At 46.1% G+C, this 25,257-nt stretch overlaps 1 protein-coding gene across 3 annotated transcripts in view; it reads right to left on the bottom strand.

The window, feature by feature from the left end:
* The window catches only part of pvrl2l (PVR cell adhesion molecule related 2 like), a 208,652-nt gene that overhangs the window by 89,575 nt on the left and 93,820 nt on the right, over positions 1–25,257 (bottom strand). For all 3 annotated transcript variants that reach the window (XM_062409907.1, XM_062409909.1, XM_062409908.1), the window contains exons 4-6: positions 20,397–20,690; positions 16,888–17,005; positions 16,176–16,324 (exon numbers count right to left, since the gene is read on the bottom strand). In XM_062409907.1, coding sequence (XP_062265891.1) covers positions 16,176–16,324; positions 16,888–17,005; positions 20,397–20,690 — 561 coding nt within the window. The remainder of the gene's footprint in view (positions 1–16,175; positions 16,325–16,887; positions 17,006–20,396; positions 20,691–25,257) is intronic.

Genomic DNA, 25,257 nt, shown 5'->3' with positions numbered 1-25,257 from the left:
ACAACCCTCCTCCTAAAGGGAACACTCACACAATTTACAGCCTATACACACACACACAGGAGAATATGACCATACAAAAGCCCAATGACTCATCTTTGACAAGCTTGCTGCAGCGTATGTGTGTGTTAGTACACAAGCAGAGTGCTGAGCCCTTCTCCTCCTGAACTCTGACACAACATGAGAGGAATGTTAGTCCTCGGAGGGAGCGATCTCCAGCCGGGAGTTTTACTGAGTGTGTATTAACTGTGGAGTTGTAAAACACAGTCGTAAAAACACACAATGCTCTACAACAGATTGGAAACAACAGAACCTGATGTTGATTGAGTACATGGACCAGATAGTCACTGTCTTCTGGGACATGCAGGGACTTTAAGACTGAATGCAACGTGTGTGTAAAAACCATTAAGACCAGTTACCACGTTTCTACCTTTAGAGTCGGAGGAGACGTCTGTGGCTCATCCACGAATCTTTGTTTTAGAGACATGTGACTGAAATAGTTGCAGAAAAAGGTAAATGTAGTTTTAAAGATGATGGGAGAGCTTTGGTCTCAATGAGGATCTCAGGCTAAGTTTTATTTCACAACATATTAAAATCTTTGGAGATAAACAAGGTTGATTCAAGCTTTTCAATTTGCTCAATTCATACAAGCTGTATTTACTGTTGAGACATTTGCTCGTCCATTAGCCGGTTCTTTGTATCTCTCTGTCCTGCTTCAGTGAGCAAGGTTGAACTGGAATATAAAAATGTCAAATTGAACTGGTTTTCATTCTCTTGCTGGAACGAAACAAGTACTTGTGATGAAAAGGTCTCGAGACCTTTGGGCCCATCAGACTTTTATGAGCTCCTACATGAGCATTCATCAGGTAACAGTGGTTTTACTTCCTATTAAAAGACTTGAAGACCTTCTGTTACAGATGCATTCTTCTCATCTGACATCGGTGGCATGGTAATGCCCCCCAGCACCCCGGCCCGAGCCCACACACACAACCCAAGGTGTAATGGAAATGTCTCCTCAGCATCATTACACAGTCTCCTCCTCACCGTGAGACGTCCTCAAGCAGAGGATCATTTGGAAATGTGTTTCTCATGTAAGACAAGAGCTGTGACCTTAAACACAGGTCGGGATGTGGATCACTGAACGTCTCATAACGTGCTCACAGTCCCTGTCTGTGAGGCTCAGCTCTAAGCTTTAAAACGTATCACAGTTAAAGAGTGCAGTCGAGTGGGGGGGCCTTAGTGAGTCCGGTTTTACCAAACTAGATTAGAGCTTCGATGCTAGTTTGGAAGCTACAGAAAGAACAAGAGCGTTAAACCTTGGAGATATGAGGAGTTCAGATATCCACAGAGCTCGGAGTGGAACCTCTGCTCCCTCAGGACAAAGGTGGCCCCTCAAGAGGTCCCCCCCCGGACACCCTGCAATGGAGGACACATCGAAGGTGTCTGAAAGCCAGGGGAAGACCCAGAACTCACAGGAGGGTCCATGTATCCCATCTGGCCTGAGGAGAGGGAGGACCAGAACCCCCTGGTCCCCCGGCTGCCTCTCAGACCTGATCTGGGATGATCGATGGATGATTCCAGTTTGATCTCTGGATACTACGTTGACTGTTTGTTTGGTAATATGGTTTATTTACTGCCTCACTGGCTGATTACAAGATAAACCACAGCCTGTGACTAACAAATAACAAGACTCTTAACTGACTTGTTTACTGAACACCGGCTCGGAGACCTACTGCAGGAATAAGTGATTCCAGATCCTGTGAGGTCATTTCAACTTTCTGTGAGGACCCGAGAGGAAACTGTCCGTTGGTCAGAGTCCTAGCCTCTGGTTCAACTCTCAGCTTTCCAGAGATGAGAACCTGTTTCCTGGATCTTATCAACATCAGTGTCTAAACTAACACATCCTCACAGTTTCGGGCGAAGTCCCACATTCGGAACAAATTAAATTCTCTTAACAAGCGCACACCACAAGGCTCTTGGACGAGGACACCGACTTTTACTTTCCAGCGTCTTGGTTTGAGTTATAATGTGAACGTCTTCCCCTACACAGCCAAACCAACTTAACCAGACACATAAACATGTCACAGGTTTAATAAAATGCTGCACCCACCCACGTGTGTTTTATTATCTCAGGAGATTCGGAAAGAATCTAATTACCTTGTTGACTAAAAACAACCCTGATAGTTGCACTGTAAATTATTTGTTAGTTATGAGTGGGATGATGTTTTGTATATTTTATCCCCGGAGCCTGAAACGTTGAATAAGCAGAGATGATAAAAAATGGCCTTTGTCAGCCGGCCGTGTCCAAATAAAGAAGCATTTAATGCAAATCTGTGGTGATCCATCAAGCGACTGGTGCTTACTCACAGCAAGTCGCTCTTCACACGTGCACACACACACAGACACACACACAGAGAGTCGCACACGGAGCCGTCAACTTGAGTGGGTTCAGTAGTTTAATGAACATTATTGATGGCGAGGCTACAGCGTCGCTGGCGTAATTAGTGTGATGTCTCACACCTACATGTCTGCAGCTTCATTAATTCAGTGCAGATTCTACCCATTATGCATGGGAATCTGTGCACATCACATGTACATGCACGCACATACACACCCACACACACACAGACACACAACTGAGCACCAGCCCAGCACTTGTGTCTTAATCCAAAGCCTCGGTAAGTGCTTTTGCTTTCACACCCTGCCTGTGCTGCATGATGCACTGAATTTGCATCCCTGCTGGAGTGTGTGTGCACAAGTGTGTGTGTTGTGTGTTTGTGTGTGCATGCGCCACGGTTGTGCACTGCCAAATATATTTTTAGTTCTTATTCTGCTTGGCTGAATGCATGAATCTGATTGGATCCAGACCTTGGCTGTTGATACTGATCAACAAAAACCAGCTGAGTGAAAAACAGCCATCAGCCTCTCTTTCCCCTTCTCTCACTCTCTCACTCTCTCCATCCCTCTCCCCACTCTCACTCAATCCATCTCCCTCTCTAACTCACTCTCCACTTCCCCATCTCCCCCCTCCACTCTTCCACCGTTCCCTCTCACTTAAATGGGGTGGTTTGTGGTCGGGTGAGTCATTTCTGAGCAAATCTGGACCATGGGAGAGAGTGAAGGGGGGGGGGGGGCAGAGAAAGGTTTAAAGGGGCCCAGGAGAAGAGTAGAAAGAAAATAGGGGGAAAGAGAAAACGAAGGGGGGGAATGAATATGTGCTTGTGTGCCTTTGCTCATTTCAGATGGAGCACTTCCATCCTTTCAGAACAGAAAAGAGAGGAGGGGAGAGGGGGGGGAGGATGGGGGAGCCATCGGGGGAAGAGAACAGCAAACCCAGAGTGGACAGGATTAAGGTCGCTGAAGCCACTGCTCTTTTTGCTCCTCTACCCCCCCCCCCTCAGATCTGTTCATGAATATGATCAGCAGCACAAAAATGAAAAACAAACATCTAGACAGCGATAATTCTCTCCGCCCTGGATTTACTCCTCGTCTGCGTCGTGTCCTCCACGAGATCCGCAAATGTTTCAGCACAAGGACACAAAAACAAATTATTACACAATCTGATGTGTAAATATATGAGCCGTGCATTTTTGTGACACCGACACGATTCTAGAATGGATCGGGGGTTGTGTTCTTGATGAAGTGCATCTGATTGACGTGTTGGATGTGGGAAAGTAAAAAGGGAAATCTTCGGACACAGTTTTGATAGAATGCTGTTCTCAAGTCAGATTGTTTAAAGCAGATTTACGAGGAGCCGAGTGGGAAACACTGTTCATGGGATCCACATGTTTGGATCCTGGAGTTTCTGGCACCAACCACATCTCCTGACTTCAGACTGAAGTGCAACACGAGAGAAGATACCTGAGGTCGTTCAACTGTGACACAACCTGGGAATCAACAAGATCTTTCTAAATGCAGAATAATCATCAACTTACTTGGATTTAAACTGACGGCAAATTAATGAACTGACTTCAGTAAAATAAACTGAATATATATAATTCACCATAAGAAACGTTAAAAACCCATCTGCTGCTTAGAGATCACGTTCAACTGCTGCCAGCTGTCGACAGCAGAACATGTAAATTGTGAGGAAATAGCTGCAAAAATCATTAATAATCTATTTATTTTATTATATAATTGTTATTGTACAATTTAATTTGGCTGGTGAACTCCTGCATAAGTGAACATGGCTGCACGACAAACCCAGAATTACAGCTTCATCACCTCCCCTGAGCCTCGAACCCTCAGCAGCCGACCAACATCAACAGCTGAGCATGTTGTATAACACAAGACACGATTGTGTAGGTGCTAGTTGTCGAGTGCCGATGGTAAAAATGAAACTCTGCTGCAGGAAGCCAGAGAATTCTTTGGAAATGTTGTAACACGGCACCAGATAACAGCAATTAGTCATAATTACAGCCAACGAGCAATTTCAAGTTTCTCTGTTCCTGTCAGATGGAAACTGAACTTTAAATATGTGGGAGATGAAAGTGGGACTAAAATGAGATGATGAGGCTCCAACAAAACCACCATATTGTGTCATTATCTCAGCATCAACACAAACACACACAAGCCTCCAGCAGGTTTTCTGTGGTCAGTGAGATCAGACGTGGACACACACTTGGGGATCGAGCATCTTTCGATCCTCCTCCTGTCCTCCTCCCCTCCTCTGTCGATCTCGCCTTCACCTCCTGCTCACCCCCGCTTTCCCTTTGCTTCCTGAAGGGCCGACCCCCCCCCCCCTCTCTGCATTGATCAGTCCGTAGTGGATTAGCTGCAGATTGTGATAGCAGGTCCGACCCCGGCTGGCCCTGAACAAGCCCTGCTGGCTAATTGAAAGACATCGCACATGTCTGCAGGATTAGAGACTGCTCAGTGTGGCTCATTGTTACACACATGCACAAACACAAATAAACACAAAAGAGACACAAACTGGTTTATTGTGTGAGGCCAGGGGAGAATATCTTGCAATTGCAACACAGAGAAATGAGAAACGATGATCGAACCCAGAACACAGATGGGATGTTTTTGTTTGTCTTTGTGTGTCTCTGCAGAGTTAAAGATTGTGTCTGTGTGCACGCACTGCGAGTGTGTAACTGTATCGGCATGAGGCAATGAACTCTATTATTAAAGAAATGTTGGGAGCTGCTGAACTGTGGCTCAGGGTCTTTAACATTGAAATGGAAAGCAGTAGCAGAAGAGCAGAGGTAATCATGGACCCCCCCCATGGAAAGCTTCAGCTGCAGGTAACACAACTAACATCTGACCCTGAGTCCGGTGACGAATGAGTCTGAGCTCCAGTCCTGCGCCGAAACAGCATAAAGCATAATAAACCCCAGTGTGGAGGCAAATATGAGAATATGAGTTTCCTTGTGTAGCAGGATGGCGATTTGTGCGTCTGTGCCACATAATAAAACCACAGAATCAGCGGCACACACACACACCGCAATGTGCAGCGTACGTAATGTGCAGCATACAATCTCTCTGTGTGTGTCTGTGTTGAATTATTACGTGTAATTCCGCCTGGAGCCAGACTGCAGAGCTCTCAGAAAAACCAAAACCACAACTCCTGAAAGGAAGGAGGGCGAAGAACTGGAAAGCAGTGGAACCAGTAACCGTGACCAGCAGACGTGCACGCTCGCCTCCTGAAGCCAACAGCTCGACTCTCTCAGTGACTTCACTCTTCTCCTCTGACTCGAGCAGAGAAAGAAAAACTCCTGAAACTCTCGACCACATCAACCCGCCCAGTCCCTCCGCGCTTAAATATTTAGGTAGTGAACGTTGAGAGACAAGTACCTCTCTTTCAAATATTTAGACGATATACTAACGCAACACTCAACCCCCTCAGCCCCTCTGCTCCCGCTCCAACTCTGCTGGCTGTGAATCAATAATGCATCCTGATGGATAACTTTCAGAGTTGAGGCCGGGCTCGGTTGTTTAGGAATTGAACACGACCAGTTTGGAAGTTTCTGATGTGAGGTTGTGTCCAAAATCACTCAAAGTCAAACCTAGAACCAGTGCCCTGCGGTCGTGGGCCCTCGCTAACCACCGACGTGTTGTGTCTCATATTCATATGAGGTCACAGTGACTGGGATTAGTTCTTGTTAGTGTCTTCTTCTTTGTCCACTATAATGAAATCAGTTCCTCTTTGACTCTTTAAAACCTAACCCCCCCCCCCTCCCACTAACTAGCACCACCACAGAGGTATAAAAGAGGTATATCAGCGTCAGTTAATATTTAAATTCTACCGTGCGTCTTTTCCCACACAAACAAATAAACAGTATTTTGTTACTGCTACAACTTTCAGGCATTTTTGGATTATTGCCGTTTTTCTCCGGCATGAGCTACAAATGCTGCTCGGTTAGTGGCCACCGGTTGTGTAAGTCTGTTCCTGATGCATTGTGGGATACAATGAGCTCACTCCATAGGCTATAATCATTCTACACGTCCGGACATCCCTACATATGACAGTGGACTGTAGAGTGACTGGGACTCAGCATGGGAGACCCAGTGGGTGCAGTCCTCATGGGTCCTTGAGACACTGAGGTCATCAGGAGAACAAGAGGGACATTTCAAAGCTCCTTCCCAGATCCGATAATCGATCGACATCTCAGCTGCTCCACATGTTCTCACCAACAAAGAGTCCCAGGGGTCAATCCAGAGCTGGGAACACTCCAGAAGGAGCCTGTTCAATATCTCCCCGGTCATTAGGTGCCAGCAGGATCAGTGCCGACCTTTCTTCTCCCAGACTTCCAGCTGACGATCAGAAAGATCTTTCATATTTCTGAATGTGTCCTGATGTGAAAGGAATCACGGCTCCTCTTTGAGTTTCATCAGAAAAGTCCTTGATAAACAAACCCGCCACCTGTAGAACTCTCCAGGAGAAGAGCAGCTGTTCTGCTGCAGCTGGTTGAAAGGAGCCCTCTGCTCTTGAGGTCTCACCACGTCCCACTCTGGGTCTTTGTCTTCAGCTACTGTCTTGAAGGACAAATAAAAAGGGACCGCCGCCGGCTGAGACTGTAACACCAACGTCTGGCTCGCTTCCCAGAAAATAATCTCACAAGCAGGCCGGTGGAGAAACAACTCTTCACTCTGAGCTGCCAACATGCTCCCCGTCGCTCTGTGTTCACCTCCTGAACCATGGTTCTGTTCATTTGGACTTAATCAAAGCTCTAATCCCCTCTGTTGATTGTGCTCATTTGTTCCTGTACCACACGGCCACTTCCCCAACTGTACAGCCAGTATGCTGTGTGTGAGTACTTTGTATTTCAAGCTAATTAAATGCTGATCACTTACATGGACTTTCCACAAGGAACAGGGATTCTCAAACATCCACCTCTACTTCAAGACGCACAAAGTTTCAAAGCCTCTCAACAACACGAGTACCGCTAGCTGTTTGGTTCAGTTGATACTGAAGCATCGGACTTCCTGTCGCCTGATGTCGCAGGTACGTCTTTGAAAAACAGCTCATCACCAAAGAGCAATGCATCCTGGGATATGATGGCGCCGGAAGGATCTGATCTACTGGAGCCTTCGTTTCTTGGGATGGAAGGAAACCTTGGTCGGCTTGAAGGAGCTTTGGGAACAGACACTTTCAGCTGCTGCTGCACTCACACACTGATGTCGGGCCTGAACCACTGACCTTCTGATAATAGAACCTTTTTTCTCCTCACCAGGCCACCGTGATGCCCCCCCCCCCCTCCCCCATTACTTACATTATGCAGTAGATCTGTCACGTTAAAGAAATGCCAGACACGCTGTATTGTTTTTTACTTCCTGAGGCCGAAGCTGCAGTTTGCACTGATACAGTTCGAACTTTACAGGTGTTATCAATCTGGATTCACGACTTTACAAAGACAACGAGCTCTGGATGCTGATTGGCTGGAGGATGTGCTGTTTCCAGATAATGACTGTGATGTTGAACTCACAGCTGGAGATCATCTACCTTCAGCCGTCTGTCTCATTGAGCTTCTCCTGCTTGTTTAGCTGATGCTCATTTTTATTCTGATTCAATGAACAAAAGGACTTTTAAAGAGCAAACTGCTCCACTAATATTACCAACATTTTAATTGCTAGCATGTGGGATGGTCCACTCCACCCACGCCTAAAAAACACCAACTCTCCGCTGAGCCGCTGCCTTGCATCGGGGGGGTAATAAGTCTCTGTGCTACAGGTCGTTGTTTGATAAATATTATAATTTACCAATTTTCTAACTATTTTCTACCTCAGTTAATGGTTTCCTACATTTTCCTTTGTGCTTTCAAAAACCCACTGACACGCGGCAGGACCTTGTGTCAAGCAGCGTTGGATTCCGTTGTTTGCTCAAGAGCAAATGGGCAACAATATTATGCAAATAAGTGAATATTAAAAGCAACACTGGGTCGTTTTTCATACTTTAAAATAACAGAGAAATCCTTTGAAGGTACATAAGCTTATAACAGGTCAAAGGGAACGTCTACCTGCAAATAATCTACGATAAAAATCTCCCGTAAAAGAAAGTAAAAGTTTATCTGCGATTTCTAATAATGTATAATTACGACTCAGTTGTTATTCTGCTTCATAAGATCTTCTGTAAAAAGCTTATTGGAGTAAAATAAATAAGTGGAGATGATTATTCTGTGATTGCTGCAACTGCACTTACCTACAAGCTCGACAGTACTAAATACATCCGGTACTTTACCCATAATGCACCGGGAGCAACACCCTGTGGGTCTGGTGGTGGATGATGGGATGATTACTGTTCCATTAAAACTAGAATCATTGTGAGCGTTTCCTCTGAGTGTTCCCGCTCTGTCTCTTTCTGACACATTTAACTCTAATCGTGATAAGTACACTAACATTAAATACACACATTCCCTTCTCTCTCTCTCTCTCTGCGCCCTGGTGGAGGTAATCTGTGGACTGGAAGGTCATCCTGCTGTGAGACCGATAGAGACACACACTGAAGTTACCGCTCGGGGCAGCCGGTGATTCAGGAGTGAGATACGAGCCCCCCCCCCACCTCAACTCCTCGACGTGGACGGCTTCATCCACCTCCGCCCCATGTGTGTGTATTTGTGTATTCCCCGCAGGTCCGTGTGTGTGATAAGCCATCGCCTGCAGGCTCCCCCCTCAGCTCTTATCTCTCTGACAGACGCTTCTCCTGCATGGCCGCTGCCCCAGCTCCCACACCGAGGGGGGGGGGGGCAACAGTGCAGCTTTCTGTGATTTCCCAAAGTTTCCATCAGATTTTCTTTTAGCTTTGTTTCTGATTGGCAGAAACTTTTTGGGTAAAACACACACACAGAGCAACCCCCCCCCCCCCCCCCCCATGTCGGCTCTCATTTTGTGGGGGGGATAAACATCACTGGGAAATCACTTGGCTGTGGAAATGAAACCCATCTGGATGAAATCATTCCCGGTCTCGTTGCAGAGATTTGGATTCACCTGAGCTGTCAGAGCAGCAGAACCGAGGGGAAATGGGTAATTACGTGGATCTAAACTCACAATGAAATGAAAGTAGGATTTTCACACAAAGGGATTTATACTTATTATTAAAAAATATTAAAGTTTCAGTACCGTAACCCCCTCTGCTACAAGACAAACTGTTGGAAAATGACTTTTCTCATGAAATCCTCCACTTACACTTCAGCTGTTTGCTCTGGATTATCCGTACCATGGGGTCCAGGCCTGTGTATGTTGTAAACAACCCGGTTTTATAATGTTAAAAAACCTAATTGTGACAAGATGACATCAAGAGTATTTACTATTATAACTCACACGTGAAAACATCAGTTCCTTTGGTTGTTTCCTCAATTTATTTATTTTGAAGAATGCATCCCACTGTCACATCATGTTTAACCTTCTTCATTTAAAACAACACAAACCTGAAACACCATTTCCTGGGGACACGTTAATTCCTGCATCATTTTCTAAGCACACCTCACACGGAGCGACACCTTTGTTAACATCCAAACACAAACACAACACGCTGCGTTGTTTGTTTCAGCCGAATTGGAGGAAACAGCTCTGACACATTCCAGCTGCATGTGTGTGAGAACATTACTGAGGCAGACACACAAAGAAACAGCAAGGCCTCAACGTTTAGCTAAATCATCCCTTAGTTCCTGATGGGAAGTCCCCCTGCAGGATACAGCCATTACTTCTCTTTCCAAAACATGAATTATTATTCAATTATGGAAATACGCCCACATGTTGTCATCTCAGCTGATCGTCCCAACGACACATGTGATGATAAAGTTAAGTGTAATTCTGCCATGTTGTATTTTCTGGGGGAATTTAACGAGTGAGAACGCCGTCAAACTGATCCAGGAACAGACCGGAGTCAAACGCTTTGTGCTCATCTCTCACAGCGACTCTGAACCTGGAGGAAACTAAATCAGCTTCATCAGGATGTGAAGACCAGATGAGATCTGATCTGACCTGACCTGGTATCACAGCCCTCCTGAGATATCTGCTCACATCCTGGAGCGTCGGGTCTCGTGCTGGACTCACTCAGATCTGAAAAGTGTCTTTGTCCCTCGACCACAGAAAGAACTGAACGACTCCTGATGCAGCGGTTCCCTTGTTAAGGCGGATGTTAGTGGAAGCAGCTGCTGAGGAGGACAGGCGACCACAGCCCTCGTGGCTCCGGGTGTTTGGAGGTTAGCAGAGGGTTTGTGTCCTGGAGGCAGTGCAGCGTTTTCCCCCTCGGCCAGATCATCTGATTGCTTTATGCACAGGGCTGCATGGTCCAATTTGTCTGTGTGTGTGCATGTGTGAAACACTGTGCATGTATTTGTGTGTGTGTGCGTATGTGTGTGTGTGTGTGTGTGTGTGTCTGTGTGTGTCTCTGCCGTGGACAGCTATCTCGCTTGCCTCAGGCCATCCAGGAAATGCTTCTCCACCGGCCCCGTCAGATGTGAGTGTGTGTGTGTGTGCGATTGTGTGTGTAGCGGGGTGGGCGTTTGCATGCGTGTGTGTTAGAAAGGCAACAACTGCCCCCGGCCCGGTGCCAGCTGGGCTCCCCATGAAAGGACTGGCTGTATGGGGGGGGGGGGGGGTGATGGGTGGAGGGGTGGAGGACAGACGGGGTCACGGGCTCCTGCCAGCTCGCTCTCTCAAAACTTTTAGAGGACTTTTCTGCCACTGTCCTCCTGCTGTTACCTCTGTCCTCGCCCGTCCCCGTCTCTCAACCGCCAGCACTCGCTCTAATGTCCACTTCTCCCGTGCCCCCCCCCCCCCCCCCCCCCCCGACCTCTGCCGACAGCCGCTCCTGCCCCCTCCGTGCACGCAGGGCGCGCTGGGCAGATACAGCTGGCACCGCGACGCCCACACAAGTCGAGCGTAGCTGGCAACATGTGCACGTTAATGGATGTGAGTTCAGTGTGTGTGTGTGTGTGTGCGTGTGTGGTGGCTGAGGGGGGGTGGTTTTCACATTTCACTCCAGTCAGCAAAACACTTGCAAAGTCTCCTGATGTCTTCGAGTCGAGCGCTCGGTACATGAGAGGGAAATGAACTCTGTGTTTATTAGTTCCCTTAAAATGCCTCTAAGTGCCTTCCAAGCACTTCCATCAACTCCTCCTCCCTCTCCACGTGTCCTCCTCCTCCTCCTGCCCCCCCCCCCCAGCTCCTCCTCCTCTCAGTCGGAGGCTGGGGGATCTCACCACGTGACGTGTTGACAGCAGCGGAGGAGCCAGACAGCTCGGTGCTTTCATCTAGCGTTTAACAGAACAGAGAGGAGCGGTTAGCAGATCTCAGCAGGGGAGTCAGCGGCGTGCGTTCAGAGTGTTAACCGTTAACTGACTGAGAGCCGGAGCCGGTGACAGTGAGACGGGAACTGGCTTCTATCACTACAGTCAGTGACAAGCAGTTTATGTCTAATGGCTCCTCTTCAGGAGACGGATCGCTCTGATCTGAAGGAAGCATGTCAAGGTGACACTGAACCCGTTTCTGCATCAGACAAACTTCCACAGCTTTTCATCACGGTGACTTTCAGAGCTTGGAAATAAAAAATACAAAACCTGGTGATTTCCAGTCAGCGGCTGCGTCAGGTTTAATCGAGCTGAGGTAATCTGCATTCTGACTGAGAGGTCTGCTCCGACCCCTCGATACCGTGAACCTGCTCGGTGGAGGGGTCAGCGGGGGGGCCAGCCCGTAATGGTTCCCTTCCTGCACCAAAGCTCTGCCTGGTGCTGAGCTAATTGGCTCAATGTATTCAAGGCTCTGCAGGAGCTACAGACAAAGCACCGTTTGAAAACGCCTTGTTGTGTCCGGCTGTCAGAGCCGTCACAGGAGGCAGCAGGAGTTTCACAGGAGTTGTTAAACCAACCGGGAGCTGAAGGTCACCGAGGTCACAGGATCCTTGTTAGAGGAAATATTGTTCAACACAATAATACATTTTTTAACTGTTATTCTGTCAGTGGAGGATCTTTTTTTATGATACAGTGGAGAATGGCCACAGTGAGGTTGTATAATAGAATGAATTCTTTATCACGATGGATAAAAAAACAACTACCCCCGTAAACACTTTGTCTGCATCGATTCCTCCCTCAGCAGCAGTCACAGGTATTCATCGTCTCCAGCTTCAGTTGATATGAAGCGTGGATGGAGCCAATCAAAACACATACTGCACTAACTTGCTCAGTTCGGTTTAAAAGGTTTTTTTAGGGGCGGCTTGAATCTCCAGGCACGACATGACTTATTGATTCTGCTGCCGGGAACACAAGCTTGTGTTTGCAGCACATGAACATCGGTGTTATCACCTAAACCTCTGGATTGTGTAACAACCATCAGGTGATAGAAATGTCCTCAACAGGTCCTCGTTCTCCCCGGGGCTCAGTCAGCGGAGTCGAGAGACGTCTTCTCCACTCTGGCTTTCAGTCGGATCAATAAAGGCTCAGTGACTGAACATCTTTAAATGTTAATATCTCCATATCTTCAAACCAGAAGCACAAACAGAAGAAGCTGCTTCAGTCTTTCGCTCACGTGCTGAACTCACCTGGTTTGCTCGTTGTGAGCAAGACGGACATTTTGTGCCTCGGCTGTTATACTCACGGCTTGGACCGAGGGCTGCGCTGTGCTTTCCAGTGAGAAGACACATTATTAATTCATCATGTGCAGATAGGGACCAACCCCCTGAGTCAGCCTGAATCATTAAACCGGGAGCGTGGGGATATTCACAGAGCTGAAATGATGCTGTCGTGATTCACCACCAGCGACCGAGCGGCCATCTGGAGCGTCGGGAGGTTTCCTGCTCCGCTGCTTCAGAACCGGGCCAATGCAGAAGAGGAGGAATGTAAAGAGTCACGGTTCTGATGACGAGCCCACGGGAGTCGGTCGGTGGCCCAATTAATTCAGAGGAAGTCTCTCATCATGGGTCACGATTCACTTCCTCTTTCCGCAATTAGGAGTTTATTTAACGGACGTCTGCGGCGACAACACGTTAATGTGCTTTAAAACGATATTTATACATAGGATTATAAAATTCACTGAACAGACTCTTGGCACTCGGCAAAGCATTTACTCAATGTTTAATATCATCTGTAGCGTCTAATCTTACACAGATAAGCATCCTGCCATATGCTGCGAGGCCGGGGACACAAACAGGATCCAGGATCAGCTCTGCTCAACAGCTTCACTGCAGATAAACCAGGTAGGATGAACACAAGGTTTTCCAACTTCAATCTGTGCCATAGACACTTTATAAAAACGTCTACACAACACAGACAACACACAGACAATACAAAAGTGATTTATACTGTAGGTATCGATGCAAAGGAATTATTCAGAGTATTTCCACGGGTTATGATCCGATCCAAACCAAGCAGGTTAAAGTAAGAGGATTTATGTGGTTGTTGTAACTTCCATCTGAAAGCACAAGTCGCAGGTTTGATTCTCACAGCAGCTGAAGCAACTTGAAACTGTGAGGTTGCATCAAAGTGTCCTTGAGCAACAAACAAACTCAAAGTCACTTTGGGAAAAGGCAAAAATAAAACAACACAAGTGAAGATGTTTCGTTTGTTCAGGCAGCAAAGTTCTCCGTCGTCCCACATCCAACCCGCTTGCTTCTGATTTCAATGAAAGAGTTAAACTGAGAGATTACGACTTTAAACCCACGTTGTTGTTCTACAAGCAAACGGTGAAACACTGAGGACGCGTTCAGAACAGAAGAGGATGAATCACAGGGTTTGAACGCAGCTCGTAGGAAAAGAGGAGGAATGTGCGTTCGAGTCCTCAAAGTGCTCAAAGTGTGTGTGTGTGTACTTTGTGGGTTATGTGTTGACTGTAGTGTGGTGTGTTGAGTTTCTGTGTGTGCTGGAAGGGGAGAGAGTCCTCTCCTTGATACTTGGAGTCAGGTGCAATGCCATGCTTCCAGCGAGAACTGCAGCAGCTTAGCCACTTGTGAACCTCCCACACATCCCCCCCGACAAACCGCCCGGCCACAAAGCATCTCTGTTCTCAGATTACACAATTCAAATCTCCGGCACCGATTTCCCACAGAGTTTCTAAATGTAGCTCCCTCCGCTGTCTTTTGGCAAAAGAGAAGAAGTTGTGCTTTGTTACCTCCACCGAGGAGGTTGTGGTGTCACCCCCGTCTGTTTGTTGGTTTGTTTATCTGATTGTCAGAAGGATTATGCAACAAAAAACAAAAAGTGTGGAGCGGATTTGCACCGAGCGCGTTGAGTGACGGAGGCCTGGCCTCAGAGAGAACTCATCACATTCAGGATTCAGATAAAGAGTAGGGTTCAGGATTTATTTCTTATTGATGGAGAAAGGATTTCAAGATTTTAATCAAATTCTCTTGAAATAATCGGTGGATATTGAAGTGTTTTCACAATGTGCAACTTTTATTTTCCTGTTGTAAGACAACATGTGTGTTGGGTTGTTTGGCCTCGGTGGAGGGAACTGGTCTACACATGTACTCTAGCTTTGTTTTTGTTATAAAGTGTAATATGGTGATATTAAAACTAAAGAGAAAGTGTTTTGACCAGTCAAGTGGGGAGTTCGTACACACACACACACACACACACACACACACACACACACACATGCACACACACACACGAACACACGCACACACACACACACACTCACAGATAAAAACAGACTCTGAGGTTTGACTCAACAGGTTTTGTGGACGGCCTGCTGATGAAGCATTTCAGCATGCAGACATCGTCCTGGGTTTGTGGGTGCAAAGGTTTATGTGTGTGTGTGTGTGTCTGTGTGTGTCCGTGTGGGATCAATGTGTTAGATTCCCCCCCCCCAACCCAACACCATGGCCACAGCAGCTGAATCACCGGACGAGTGAACGTCGAGAGTCGAACTCCAGCAGAAAGATAAAGATAAAGAAGATTTGATGCAGACACAGTGTCCACGCTCCATCAGACAGGAGAGTAAACAGGAAGGTGGAGAGAGGACAGGAAGCTCAGCAGACTTTGGAGGGGTTAGTCGTTATGCACAAGAAAAGAAGGGACAACGTGGAGGAAGAAAAGAGAGCGAAGGGAAAACAAACTGGGCAAACTGGCTCACACCAACATGAACCCCCTGGAAGAATGTGGAAACCCTCCAACAATCCACTGCAGGGCCAACACGCTCTAATGAGGGCCCGCTCCCAGACTCATAAAAACTATATTCACATCCAATCTACGTCCAGTGGAGTTTCCCAGTCTGCAGACTCCAGCTCCAGTGTCTCACTGAGTGGGTTTGATGTGCAGCTGTAAAGATCTGGAGTTGGCCCGGTGTCTGTGCAGTTTGGCCCTGCTGTGGGGGGGGGGGTCAATCAACAGCGTCCACCGCTCAGAGTCCGACAGCGAGGACGCAAACATGGAAACATAATCCAATGTGAAGATTAAGAGAAACCAGCGTCCCTGCAGCTCCCAGACCAGCCCTGATCCCAGCATGAGTGTGTGTGTGTGAGAGAGGGAGATTAATGTTTCTGTGCATGCATGTGTGAGGCAGGATATGGAGTGTGTGTGTGTGTGCATGCATATGTTCATTTGAGTGTTTGTGTGTGTGTGAAGGTACTTGAGAATTGTCCCAGTACGGTCAATGGGATGTTGTACACGTATCATCTGTGTGTTTTCATCTCGATGCAGGTAAATGCATCTGTTCTTTATTTTCATCTGAACATGCTTCTGCACACGCATGTGAGTGTGTGTGCACTCGTGTGTGTGTCGACCGCGGGTTGCTGGACTCACCGATGACGATGGTGGTGATCTGGTGGCGGCTGGCCCCGTGCTTGTTCTTGACCTCGCAGATGAAGGTGGTGTTGACGGCGTCGTCCACCTTCCGCACCAGCAGCTTGTTTCCGTCCACCACCACCGTGTCGGGCAGAGAACCAGACGCCCTGGAGAGGGACCAGGAGAAAACATGTCAGGAGAAAGCAAATCGATAAGAGTGAGGGAGAGAGAGAATGAGGGAAAAATAAATAAAGATGGTAAACGAGAGGTCGAGAGTTGAAAACGTGAAGAAAAGAGACGATTTGTGACTTTGACTTTCAAACACACATTTATTGAGAGAGAAATCGTGAACAGCCGCTCTGTCTCCCTGCTCAATATTCATCAAGAAGCACACACACACACACACACACACACACACACACACACACACACACACACACACACACACACACACACACACACACACACACACACACACACACACACACACACACACACACACACACACACACACACACACACACACACACACACACACACACACACACACACACATCACAGCACGCCATCTGTCCGTCAGGCTAAGATGTTCAGAGCTTTCATGTTTATCAGAAATTACAAAAAAAAGAAAGATCATTAAAGGGAGACGATTGCTTCTGTCGTGATTATGGTAATAATTAGAAAATCTGTCAGTCTCCAGTAGGTGAGCTGATCGGGGGGGGGGTCTTACGTGGTCCAGGTCAAGGTGGTGGGCACCGGGTTGCCGCTGGCCAGACACTGGAGCACGGCGTCGGAGCGACCAACGTACCAGTTGTTGTCGTAACCCTCTATGGACACGGAGGGCGGGTCTGAAAGAGAGACACAGAGTCAATAATGAATATGCATTATTTACAGTTTCAGTATTTTAAACAAAGTCAGGGACATGAAGTCTGGACACATCGTTGGTCACAGGGTGTGTAAAGTCGGTCGTAGTTTCAGATTGTAGACGATTCAAAGCAGTTTTCCTCACGTCAACTTACTTATTATGTTTATGTTTTGCACTTTTAACTATTTTATCTTATTGTTGATTCGTTTTTTTTCACATCCTGTCTCTTTGCACAGTTTTGAAAAGGCAGATGGCTTTAAATACCCCATTACCCATGATCCCACTTCACAACCCCTCACTGCCGACAATAGACTGTTTATAAAGACGGACGCCGGGACAGCTCCAAAAAAGCAAAAAGCCAAAGTCACTCAATTCCCCCCCACCCACCCACCTGCTGACTGGCTGCAATAAAGGTCATGGAGCATATAGCCTCCTCCATGTTAGCAGATTGGACACAAACCAAACTAAAATCAGAGTACACGTCAAATAAATTGAGATATTGAGATATGTGAGTGTTTAGAGAAATGAGAGTCAACACGATGACGTCTGTCAAAGTGTCACCTGTCAATCAAAACCTAATTTCATTGTACGTGTTTGATACGTCCTGAAGGTAAAGTGATGTGTGAACCTCGAGTGAAAACGTGAAAATAAAAAGTTGCCTTTAGCCTCTAAATCAAAGCTGGAGGCAGAAAATCAGTGTCTCACTTCTGAGAGAGTTTCATGTTAAAGTGAAGTCGGAGCAGAGCGGCGTGCGGAGGAAGTTGAAACGAGAAGAAAACCTTTGTGCTTTTCTCCCCTTCATGTTTCTCATGTTAGAAATCTGACGGAGAGAGAGAAAGAAAGGAGTGAGAGGACGAGAGGTGTGTGTGAGGAGTGACAGGGTGTCAAGGCTGTGAGAGACAAACAGCAGGACAGGAGGGAAGGCCTGTGGTGTTAAAGCCTGTGTGTGTGTGTGTGCGATCGTGTTTGTGTGTGTGAGTGTGTGTGTTCTTCCTAGAGAGCGCTGACCTATAAAGGCTGATCTGATTTACACAGCAGACAGGAGACGTGATCCCTCACACAATCACTAAACTAAGAAACACACACACACACGCACACACACACACAGCGAGGACTCAGTGTGTATGTGTGTGTTTGTGTGTGTGTTCTTCTACTTCACCGTTTATGGGATAGAAGAAAATGATTTCACTCCTCTCTCTAGTTAACTCTTGTCTCTTGCCTTGTCCGGTTTAAATCACTCTAAAATAAAAATTAAATTGATAACTATAAGGTTCATTTATTTAGCCTCCTCAGGTTTTAGGCTCCATCGACACGTTTCGTTACGTGCACTGAAAAACGTGTTGATAACGTGTGCTACAGCCAGAGAGCTGCAGGAGGTCATGTTTAATGTTCACGTGTTGTTCGATAAATACATTTTCTGATTTAAAAAAATCTATAATTTCAATACTTCAACTATTTATCATCGGCTAATGACATTCATAACCTTCTAGTTAAGCTTGTGTGGAGGTTAATGATATGAGACATTTGAACTAAACACAAATACCAGTGTGTGTGGACACTGGAGGCCGGGTTCCTCTGCAGATTTTAAAGGTCAGGAGAAGACACTAAGGAATCAGTGTCCTCACACATATAGAAACATTTGCATAAGTAGCTTATACTCAAGTGAGACCTCTCCGCCTCGTTTGTGCTCGAATGCGAGTCTATCTACGGTTACATGTGTGAGTTCTACATGTGCACGATGTGTACGCCCACACACACAAACACACTCTCCATCTGCTGAATCTCTATTTACAGAGAAGCCAGGACATGTAATTCGACAGACTGATGTGACAGCATGACTTGATAGGAGTGTGTGTGTTTGTGTAGCCAGGGGTCATGTGTAGGTATAACATTTTCTCACTGTTATTCCTCATTACTGCTTGCCACAGCTGCACCGTAAGTCTGATTGTGTGTGTGTGTGTAGGTCTGTGTGTGTGTCTGTGTGTGGTTGCGAGTGCACAGTCTAAAAAAAATTGCAGATTATAAAAAAAGAGGCTGAACAGAAACAATCTGTTCCGTCTTTGCAGCGAGCGGCAGCGAGGTCACCCAGCGGAGACGATGCTGTGGGCATCTCTAAATCTCTGCAAAGCTACGCTGAACCTGTGTTATATTGTAATCCTGTGTAAATTAGAATGGAATTTAAGGATTAAACAAAAGCAATGTGTGTGCCAGCATTTGTGTGTAAACATGGAACGCTCATGAATTTCTATTCTCTCCTAAACACAACTTACAACCAGGATCTACGTTGGATTCCTACATGGGATGGTAAAAACTTTATGGATATTTTGAGAGGTTTTACCGGGTCCCACATGCGGTGGCTGGTTCGACTGTGACAGACGGTCAGTTGTGTTTGTTTGGGAGAAATTAGTTCCGTGTACAGCTCCGTAATGAAGCAACAGCTCTGAACACAATGATGGAAATGTATTGTGTTATTAAAACGTTATCTCCAGTTTGTTCTGAAACTGTGGAGAGACAAATTAGAGTGTGACGGGCTGACACAGTCCAGTTAATGGGAAACACTGCACCATAATAATCATTCTTAGTCTGCGGTAAACGATTGGCAAACTTGTGATAAATTTAGCTGGTGAATAAATATTTTAAAACAATTTTGCCTGAGGAAGAATTTATTCTCTCTGTGGTTTCTTGTTCCTAAAACCTCTGCAGCTGAAAAGTGACAGAACGTCTCGACTCGTATCATCGAAACCCGGGAAGATTTAATCTGCCTTGAGAAATAAACCTGGACCAACACGACTTCTCACTAATAAGGAGCGGACTGTGCTTAAAGTTGATTAGTTATTTCTGTAAGTGAAGCTAATTGGCTTCATTCTTCTTTGGCTCAAACTAATAAAACTGTATTAAAAGTTCAGGATTTGTAATCCCTTCACATCCTCGTGGTATCGATCAGCTTCGTTGGCTCCTGTGGATCATTAGAGGAGTGGAGGAAGTCCTGCACACTCACATATTAGAGAATCACCTTCTCATCGGAGCCGTCTCACAGATCTGATATACGGTGAACGTTGCTCTTTAAATCTGGCAACGTGCCGAACCTTTATAGATCAGCGGTAAAGAGTCGGCAGGTGGCTGCCAGAGAAAAGGCCTGAAGGCTCCAGCACTGATCCCTGATCTGTGTCTGAAGTCAGCACTTTTGGATCCAGCCGAGCTATTTGTATCCTTAGTTGGACCCGTGGTACATGACAGTGGGAGAGGTTGTGCAGAGTGTATTGTTTATAAACAAAAACAAATCATGAAGTGTAAATATTACGTGTGTTTGCGTGTGTGTGTGTGTGTGTGTGTGTGTGTGTGTGTGTGTGTGTGTGTGTGTGTGTGTTGCTTACACTCCACGGAGAGTTTGAGAGGGTAGACCCACGGCCGCTCCTGCGTCCTCTGCTCCACCATGCAGGTCACCTCTCTGCCGTTATCCGTGGCGGTGGGAACCAGTCGGTACTCGCTGCGTACCGTCACCGTCCCATCGGGGCCGCTCGTGGTGCTGGTGGAGTGGTTTCCTCCCACCGACACCAGCCACTTGATGGTCGCTGCTGGTTTGCCCTCCGCCGCCTCGCACTGAGCTACCACCACCGACTTGGTGCCGGCCTGGACTGTCACCACCTTGGCTGAGTTCTTAGGCTTGGCTGTGGGGGGGGAGAGAGAGAGAGAGAGGGAGAGACAGGCAGAAGGACAGAGAGAGGGAGATAAAAAAAAATATGGGAAGATGTGAGAGGGAGGATAAGAATCCGGACAGGACACAAGGGATGAGGAGAACAGAGGAGCAGGAAAAATGGTAGCAGAGGGAGAGAGATGTGAAAATAACAGGTGGTGAGAGAAGAGTGACATCAAACATGAGGAGGAGCAGGAGGAGGAGGAGGAGGAGGAGAAGGAGGAGGAGGAGGAGGAGGAGGAGGAGGAGGAGGAGGAGGAGGAGAGAAGAGGGTTCAATCATTTGTTGTGCATATACACCCTGGCATCAAACTGTAGCTCTAAAAAACTCATTCTAACAGTTTCTAAATGTTTATTAAAAATCAAGTTACTTCAATTCATATCATATTGTGTGTCTGTCTGTGTGTGTGTGTGGGGGGGGGGGTTTCACTTGATCTCACACAGACTCTAAATACACACTTAAACATTTACAAATCAGGATTGAGACACAAACTCTGCCCACTTACTGTACCTTTAAGAGATGAAATCACTTTTTGACTTTGACCTGAGGCTTTTTCATCGTCACAGAATCAAACCATCAACTGAAGCCAAACATCCCAAATACCAAAGATAACAAGGTTTTTACATTACACCAGCGATCTGCAGCTCTCCTGCTCCCATCACATTATCTTTGTTAAATCAAAGTGGACTTGTTATATCAAGTATCAATGTTCCATGAAGTGTTCTTATTCTCTCTTAAAGGAAAAACTCCACCTCGGATACGATCACTCAATCCGGAAATGTCAGTGAATCCATTATCGTGTGATGTCAAGTGATTTACTTTTCTCTTGTATTCGCTCTTTTGAAACTTCCTTTAGTTCAGGATGTGATTTGGTAAATTATTTCCCCCTCAGTGGTTTGAATGCAGCTGAGACCGAAGTGGAACAACTCTTTCCACTGAACTAAAGTCCTTGATCTTTCATTTGAAGGGTTCTGGCTGCAAAATACAGGAAAACAGATCTATACATATCAAATTTCACAGCAGAGACAATCCATCGATTAGGAATTTGCTCTTGGGGAAGAAATGAATCGATATCAAATCGAGACAAATCAATGTTTCACACCGAGTTCAACGCTGACGACCTCAAAGTTGCACCATCGAGCAAAACCCATGAAAACCGATCTTTCTTCTTCTCTTAACGACCACTCAGAGCGATTTACTGTACGAACACACAAAGCTTTTCTTTATCTGGCACAGACATGGAGGTTCAGTGTCTTGCCCGAGGACACTTTGGACGAGCTGGGAATAGAACCTGTGACCCTCTCATCAGTGGACGACCCCCTCTATACCTCCTGAGCCTCAGCTGCTTTGAGGGTGATGACCTCTGAGGGAACACAGATCTCTAGAGGTCACTGTTGTGTTTCTTCTTCTCCACGATGGAGAGAATCTACTTCCTCTCGCCTTGGAGCACCAATCTGGAGAATCACGTTATCTGATTATCTGATCACACACATCCTGATCAGAGTCCCGACGGGTCGATACCACAGCAGAACCTCAAACACACCTTCTGCTGGACCACATTTCCCACATTCAAACATTTCACCTGAAGAAGTGACGGCCCTGTATAATTCATTTCCCGGTGGTTTGGAATCATTATGTAAAATGCTCCAGGAGAAACAAACCCACTGTTCCTGCTTCAGGTAACACTTTGATTCATGATTATCAATTATAACCTATTTATTTCTTATTAGGTACATTTAGAGTCTTAATCATTAATTGTTGGTATTTGCAGGCGGTGTCGTCTGTGTTTCAAATCTGGCTTCCAAGTTAAACCTGAAATTCAGATCCAGGTAGCAGTTATCAGAAAAGATCTAAAGAGTCTTACAATGTTTTCTCTGTGGAACCTGTAGAAATCACAGGATTCACAGGATGGTGGATACAACTAAAAGCAAAGTGAAGAGAGCTGCGACAAAACGAGAGGAAGGAGGAGGAGAGAGTTCAGACACGAGGGAGAGAGGAGACGCAGACGGAGGGAGGAACAGGAAATGAGAGGAGAGTGGTGGATTGATCTGGGGACTGAAACAAGTCACAAGTCCCTGATGTGCTTCGTGACATCGCATCCACTCGAGCTGCCTCTCTCCCCCCCTCCCGTCGGCTCGGAGTCATTTGAAAACAAGCAGGACGCCGCGCTAACAGAACTGAATAAACACCGCTGCCCCCCCGCTCGCCCCCCCGCCGACCCTCCTGTGGTACCAGCAGCCCAAAACTGAAATGTTGCAGTTCAACATTTGGAGATTAAAACACAGAGATATGATTTCCACTGTAGAAAACGATTTGACTTACATATCTGAACGCTACAGAGACACAAGCCGGAACTGCTGAGGTCTGGTTCTGACCCACAGCTTCTCTACATGTTCCCCACTTTCTGCAGTGAAAACCATCACTGCTTGCTGGAAGGACGCCGAGCAGAACTGGGCCAGACTTTTGAAAACCCAGCTCCAAACCAGATTACAAAGTGGTTTGTTGACTTTGGCCCAGAATCCAAATGCTGCTGTGAAGATCTTACATGTGGCTGCTTGGAGGGGAGGGGGGAGCTCTGAGGAACTCTTTGTCTTTAGTGACACCCTGATGTTGACAGCAGTTTGAAACCTTCCTGTTTGGAAGGAGCTTAGAAGGAGCAATGGTTTCTCACGTCCAAATCAAACCAGATTCCACTCCACTGTTCTTTGGGCCCTCGACGATACACAAGCCGAGTGTGAAGTCTGTGAGATGAACGGTTCTCCAGATACGTGAGCCACATACAGACGTGGAATTAAGCTTTGCTGACATGGGTCCGTGTTGGTCTTGGATAAATAAAATCTTCATACACAGCCTCTGTCTGTAGCCATCAACACGTCGAGAGAGAAGGTCCAAGGAGGTCCGAGTTCTGTCACCTAATACTTCACCTCTGTTGGTGTAAACATGTAAACAAACCAAAACCAATATGTTACCAAGAATAACCACAACATGTCATGAGTCACTGGGATCCTCGATGATGAGGACACTGGAGAGCAGGTCTGGATCTGGGCTTAGGGAACATGAATGTTTCCTCCTCTTCTCTCCAAACACAGATGTGTTAGCTGCTGTAACCCGATGAAGAGCAGCCATGTGGTGAAGTTTATTTTCTACTTTGCTGCGTCCGTTACCCAAGAAATCAATGAGAAGCTTCCAGATCTTGTTCCATCTTTGAGATCTGTGTCTCACCAGCTGCCCAGGTTTGTAAACATCTTCTGTCCGACTGACACGCTGCTGCTGCTGAACATCTCCAGACCTTGTTGGGAGAGAAACATCTGTTTGCTCTCCACGTCTGCTCAGCTGTTAGCAGGAGATGAATATTCAAGGAACACAGGAATAGTTTATACTGCAATTATTCTTCTGTGTGTTGTTTTGACAAGTCCTTATTGGCTGCTGGAGATGTTGACAGAATGCATCATTTAGGCTGGAGACTAATTTGGCTTATTTAAGCTTGATAGCACTTGCTAAGTGGCTGAAATGCAAAAAGGGAAAAGAAAAGAAATTAAAAGAGTTTTCAAAGAAATAATTAAAAACTGAATATTTGTTTTACTTCTAAACCCGAAGGACAGAACCTGGAGGGTTCACATCTCAAACCGTTTCTCCTTTTGTGCTCCAGCCTTAACCTCAAAATGTCCTGATTGAAAGGTGAATGTTTATTTGTGTGATATTTTAGTTTAAGTGCATCTGCGGTCAATTTTTCAGAATATGGAAAACTGATTTATTATTATTTTTGGCAGAATTACTCAAAGAAAACCTGGTTGAAGGATGAGCCCCATGTGTTTGAGTGCAGATCCAAGTTGAAGGCGGGATCCAGGCCATGAGCTCTGACTGGAGGTTTTAATTCCTGTTTCACCTTTAGTCATCCAGGGGAGGTTTGCTTAGCACACTTCAATTCTTTAGGGCAAATCCCTGTTTCTCCATCTTGGTCATATTCTCACCCGGGAGCTGAAACTACAACGTCTGTCTCCCTGACTAAAGGTCATGATGTTTTACTGAAGAACGTCTGAGCAGCTGGTGTGGAGGGAGAGAGGAGCATTCTTTAAAATCTATTATTTACCTGAAAAGTCAAGTGTCACAGAAACAGAACTGACCCAAGGGCGGTACAATACTAATGTGACAAGTTTAAACACAATAAAAACTATAATCTCTGAATTAGACATGACTAACTAAGCTGGCTCCAGCTGGTCTTACCACAGGTCATGTGACTCCTCCAACCAGTGCAGTTTCTTTGAACATATTTCTACATCACTTCTCTTCTAGTTTCATATTAACCACTGTGTGCACTCTTCTACTTTGTAAAACCACATATCGACAAACGGATGTTTATGAATGACTCATATCGCCTGATCTTTATTGACCCACTGATAAATGTACAATCCTATACCATAATGCATTGAGAGACATAAACATCAATCAACACTTTCTCAACAATCGAGATAACTTAGTATGAAAACTCAGATTTTTGGTTTACGTAAGACAAATATTAATTAAATGGATTTAAAATTGTG

The sequence above is a fragment of the Platichthys flesus genome, chromosome 17 (genome assembly GCF_949316205.1).
Source record: "Platichthys flesus chromosome 17, fPlaFle2.1, whole genome shotgun sequence".
NCBI lineage: Eukaryota > Metazoa > Chordata > Actinopteri > Pleuronectiformes > Pleuronectidae > Platichthys > Platichthys flesus.
The sequence above is the reverse complement of the archived record's forward strand: the minus strand, read 5'-3'. Positions and strand labels throughout refer to the sequence as shown.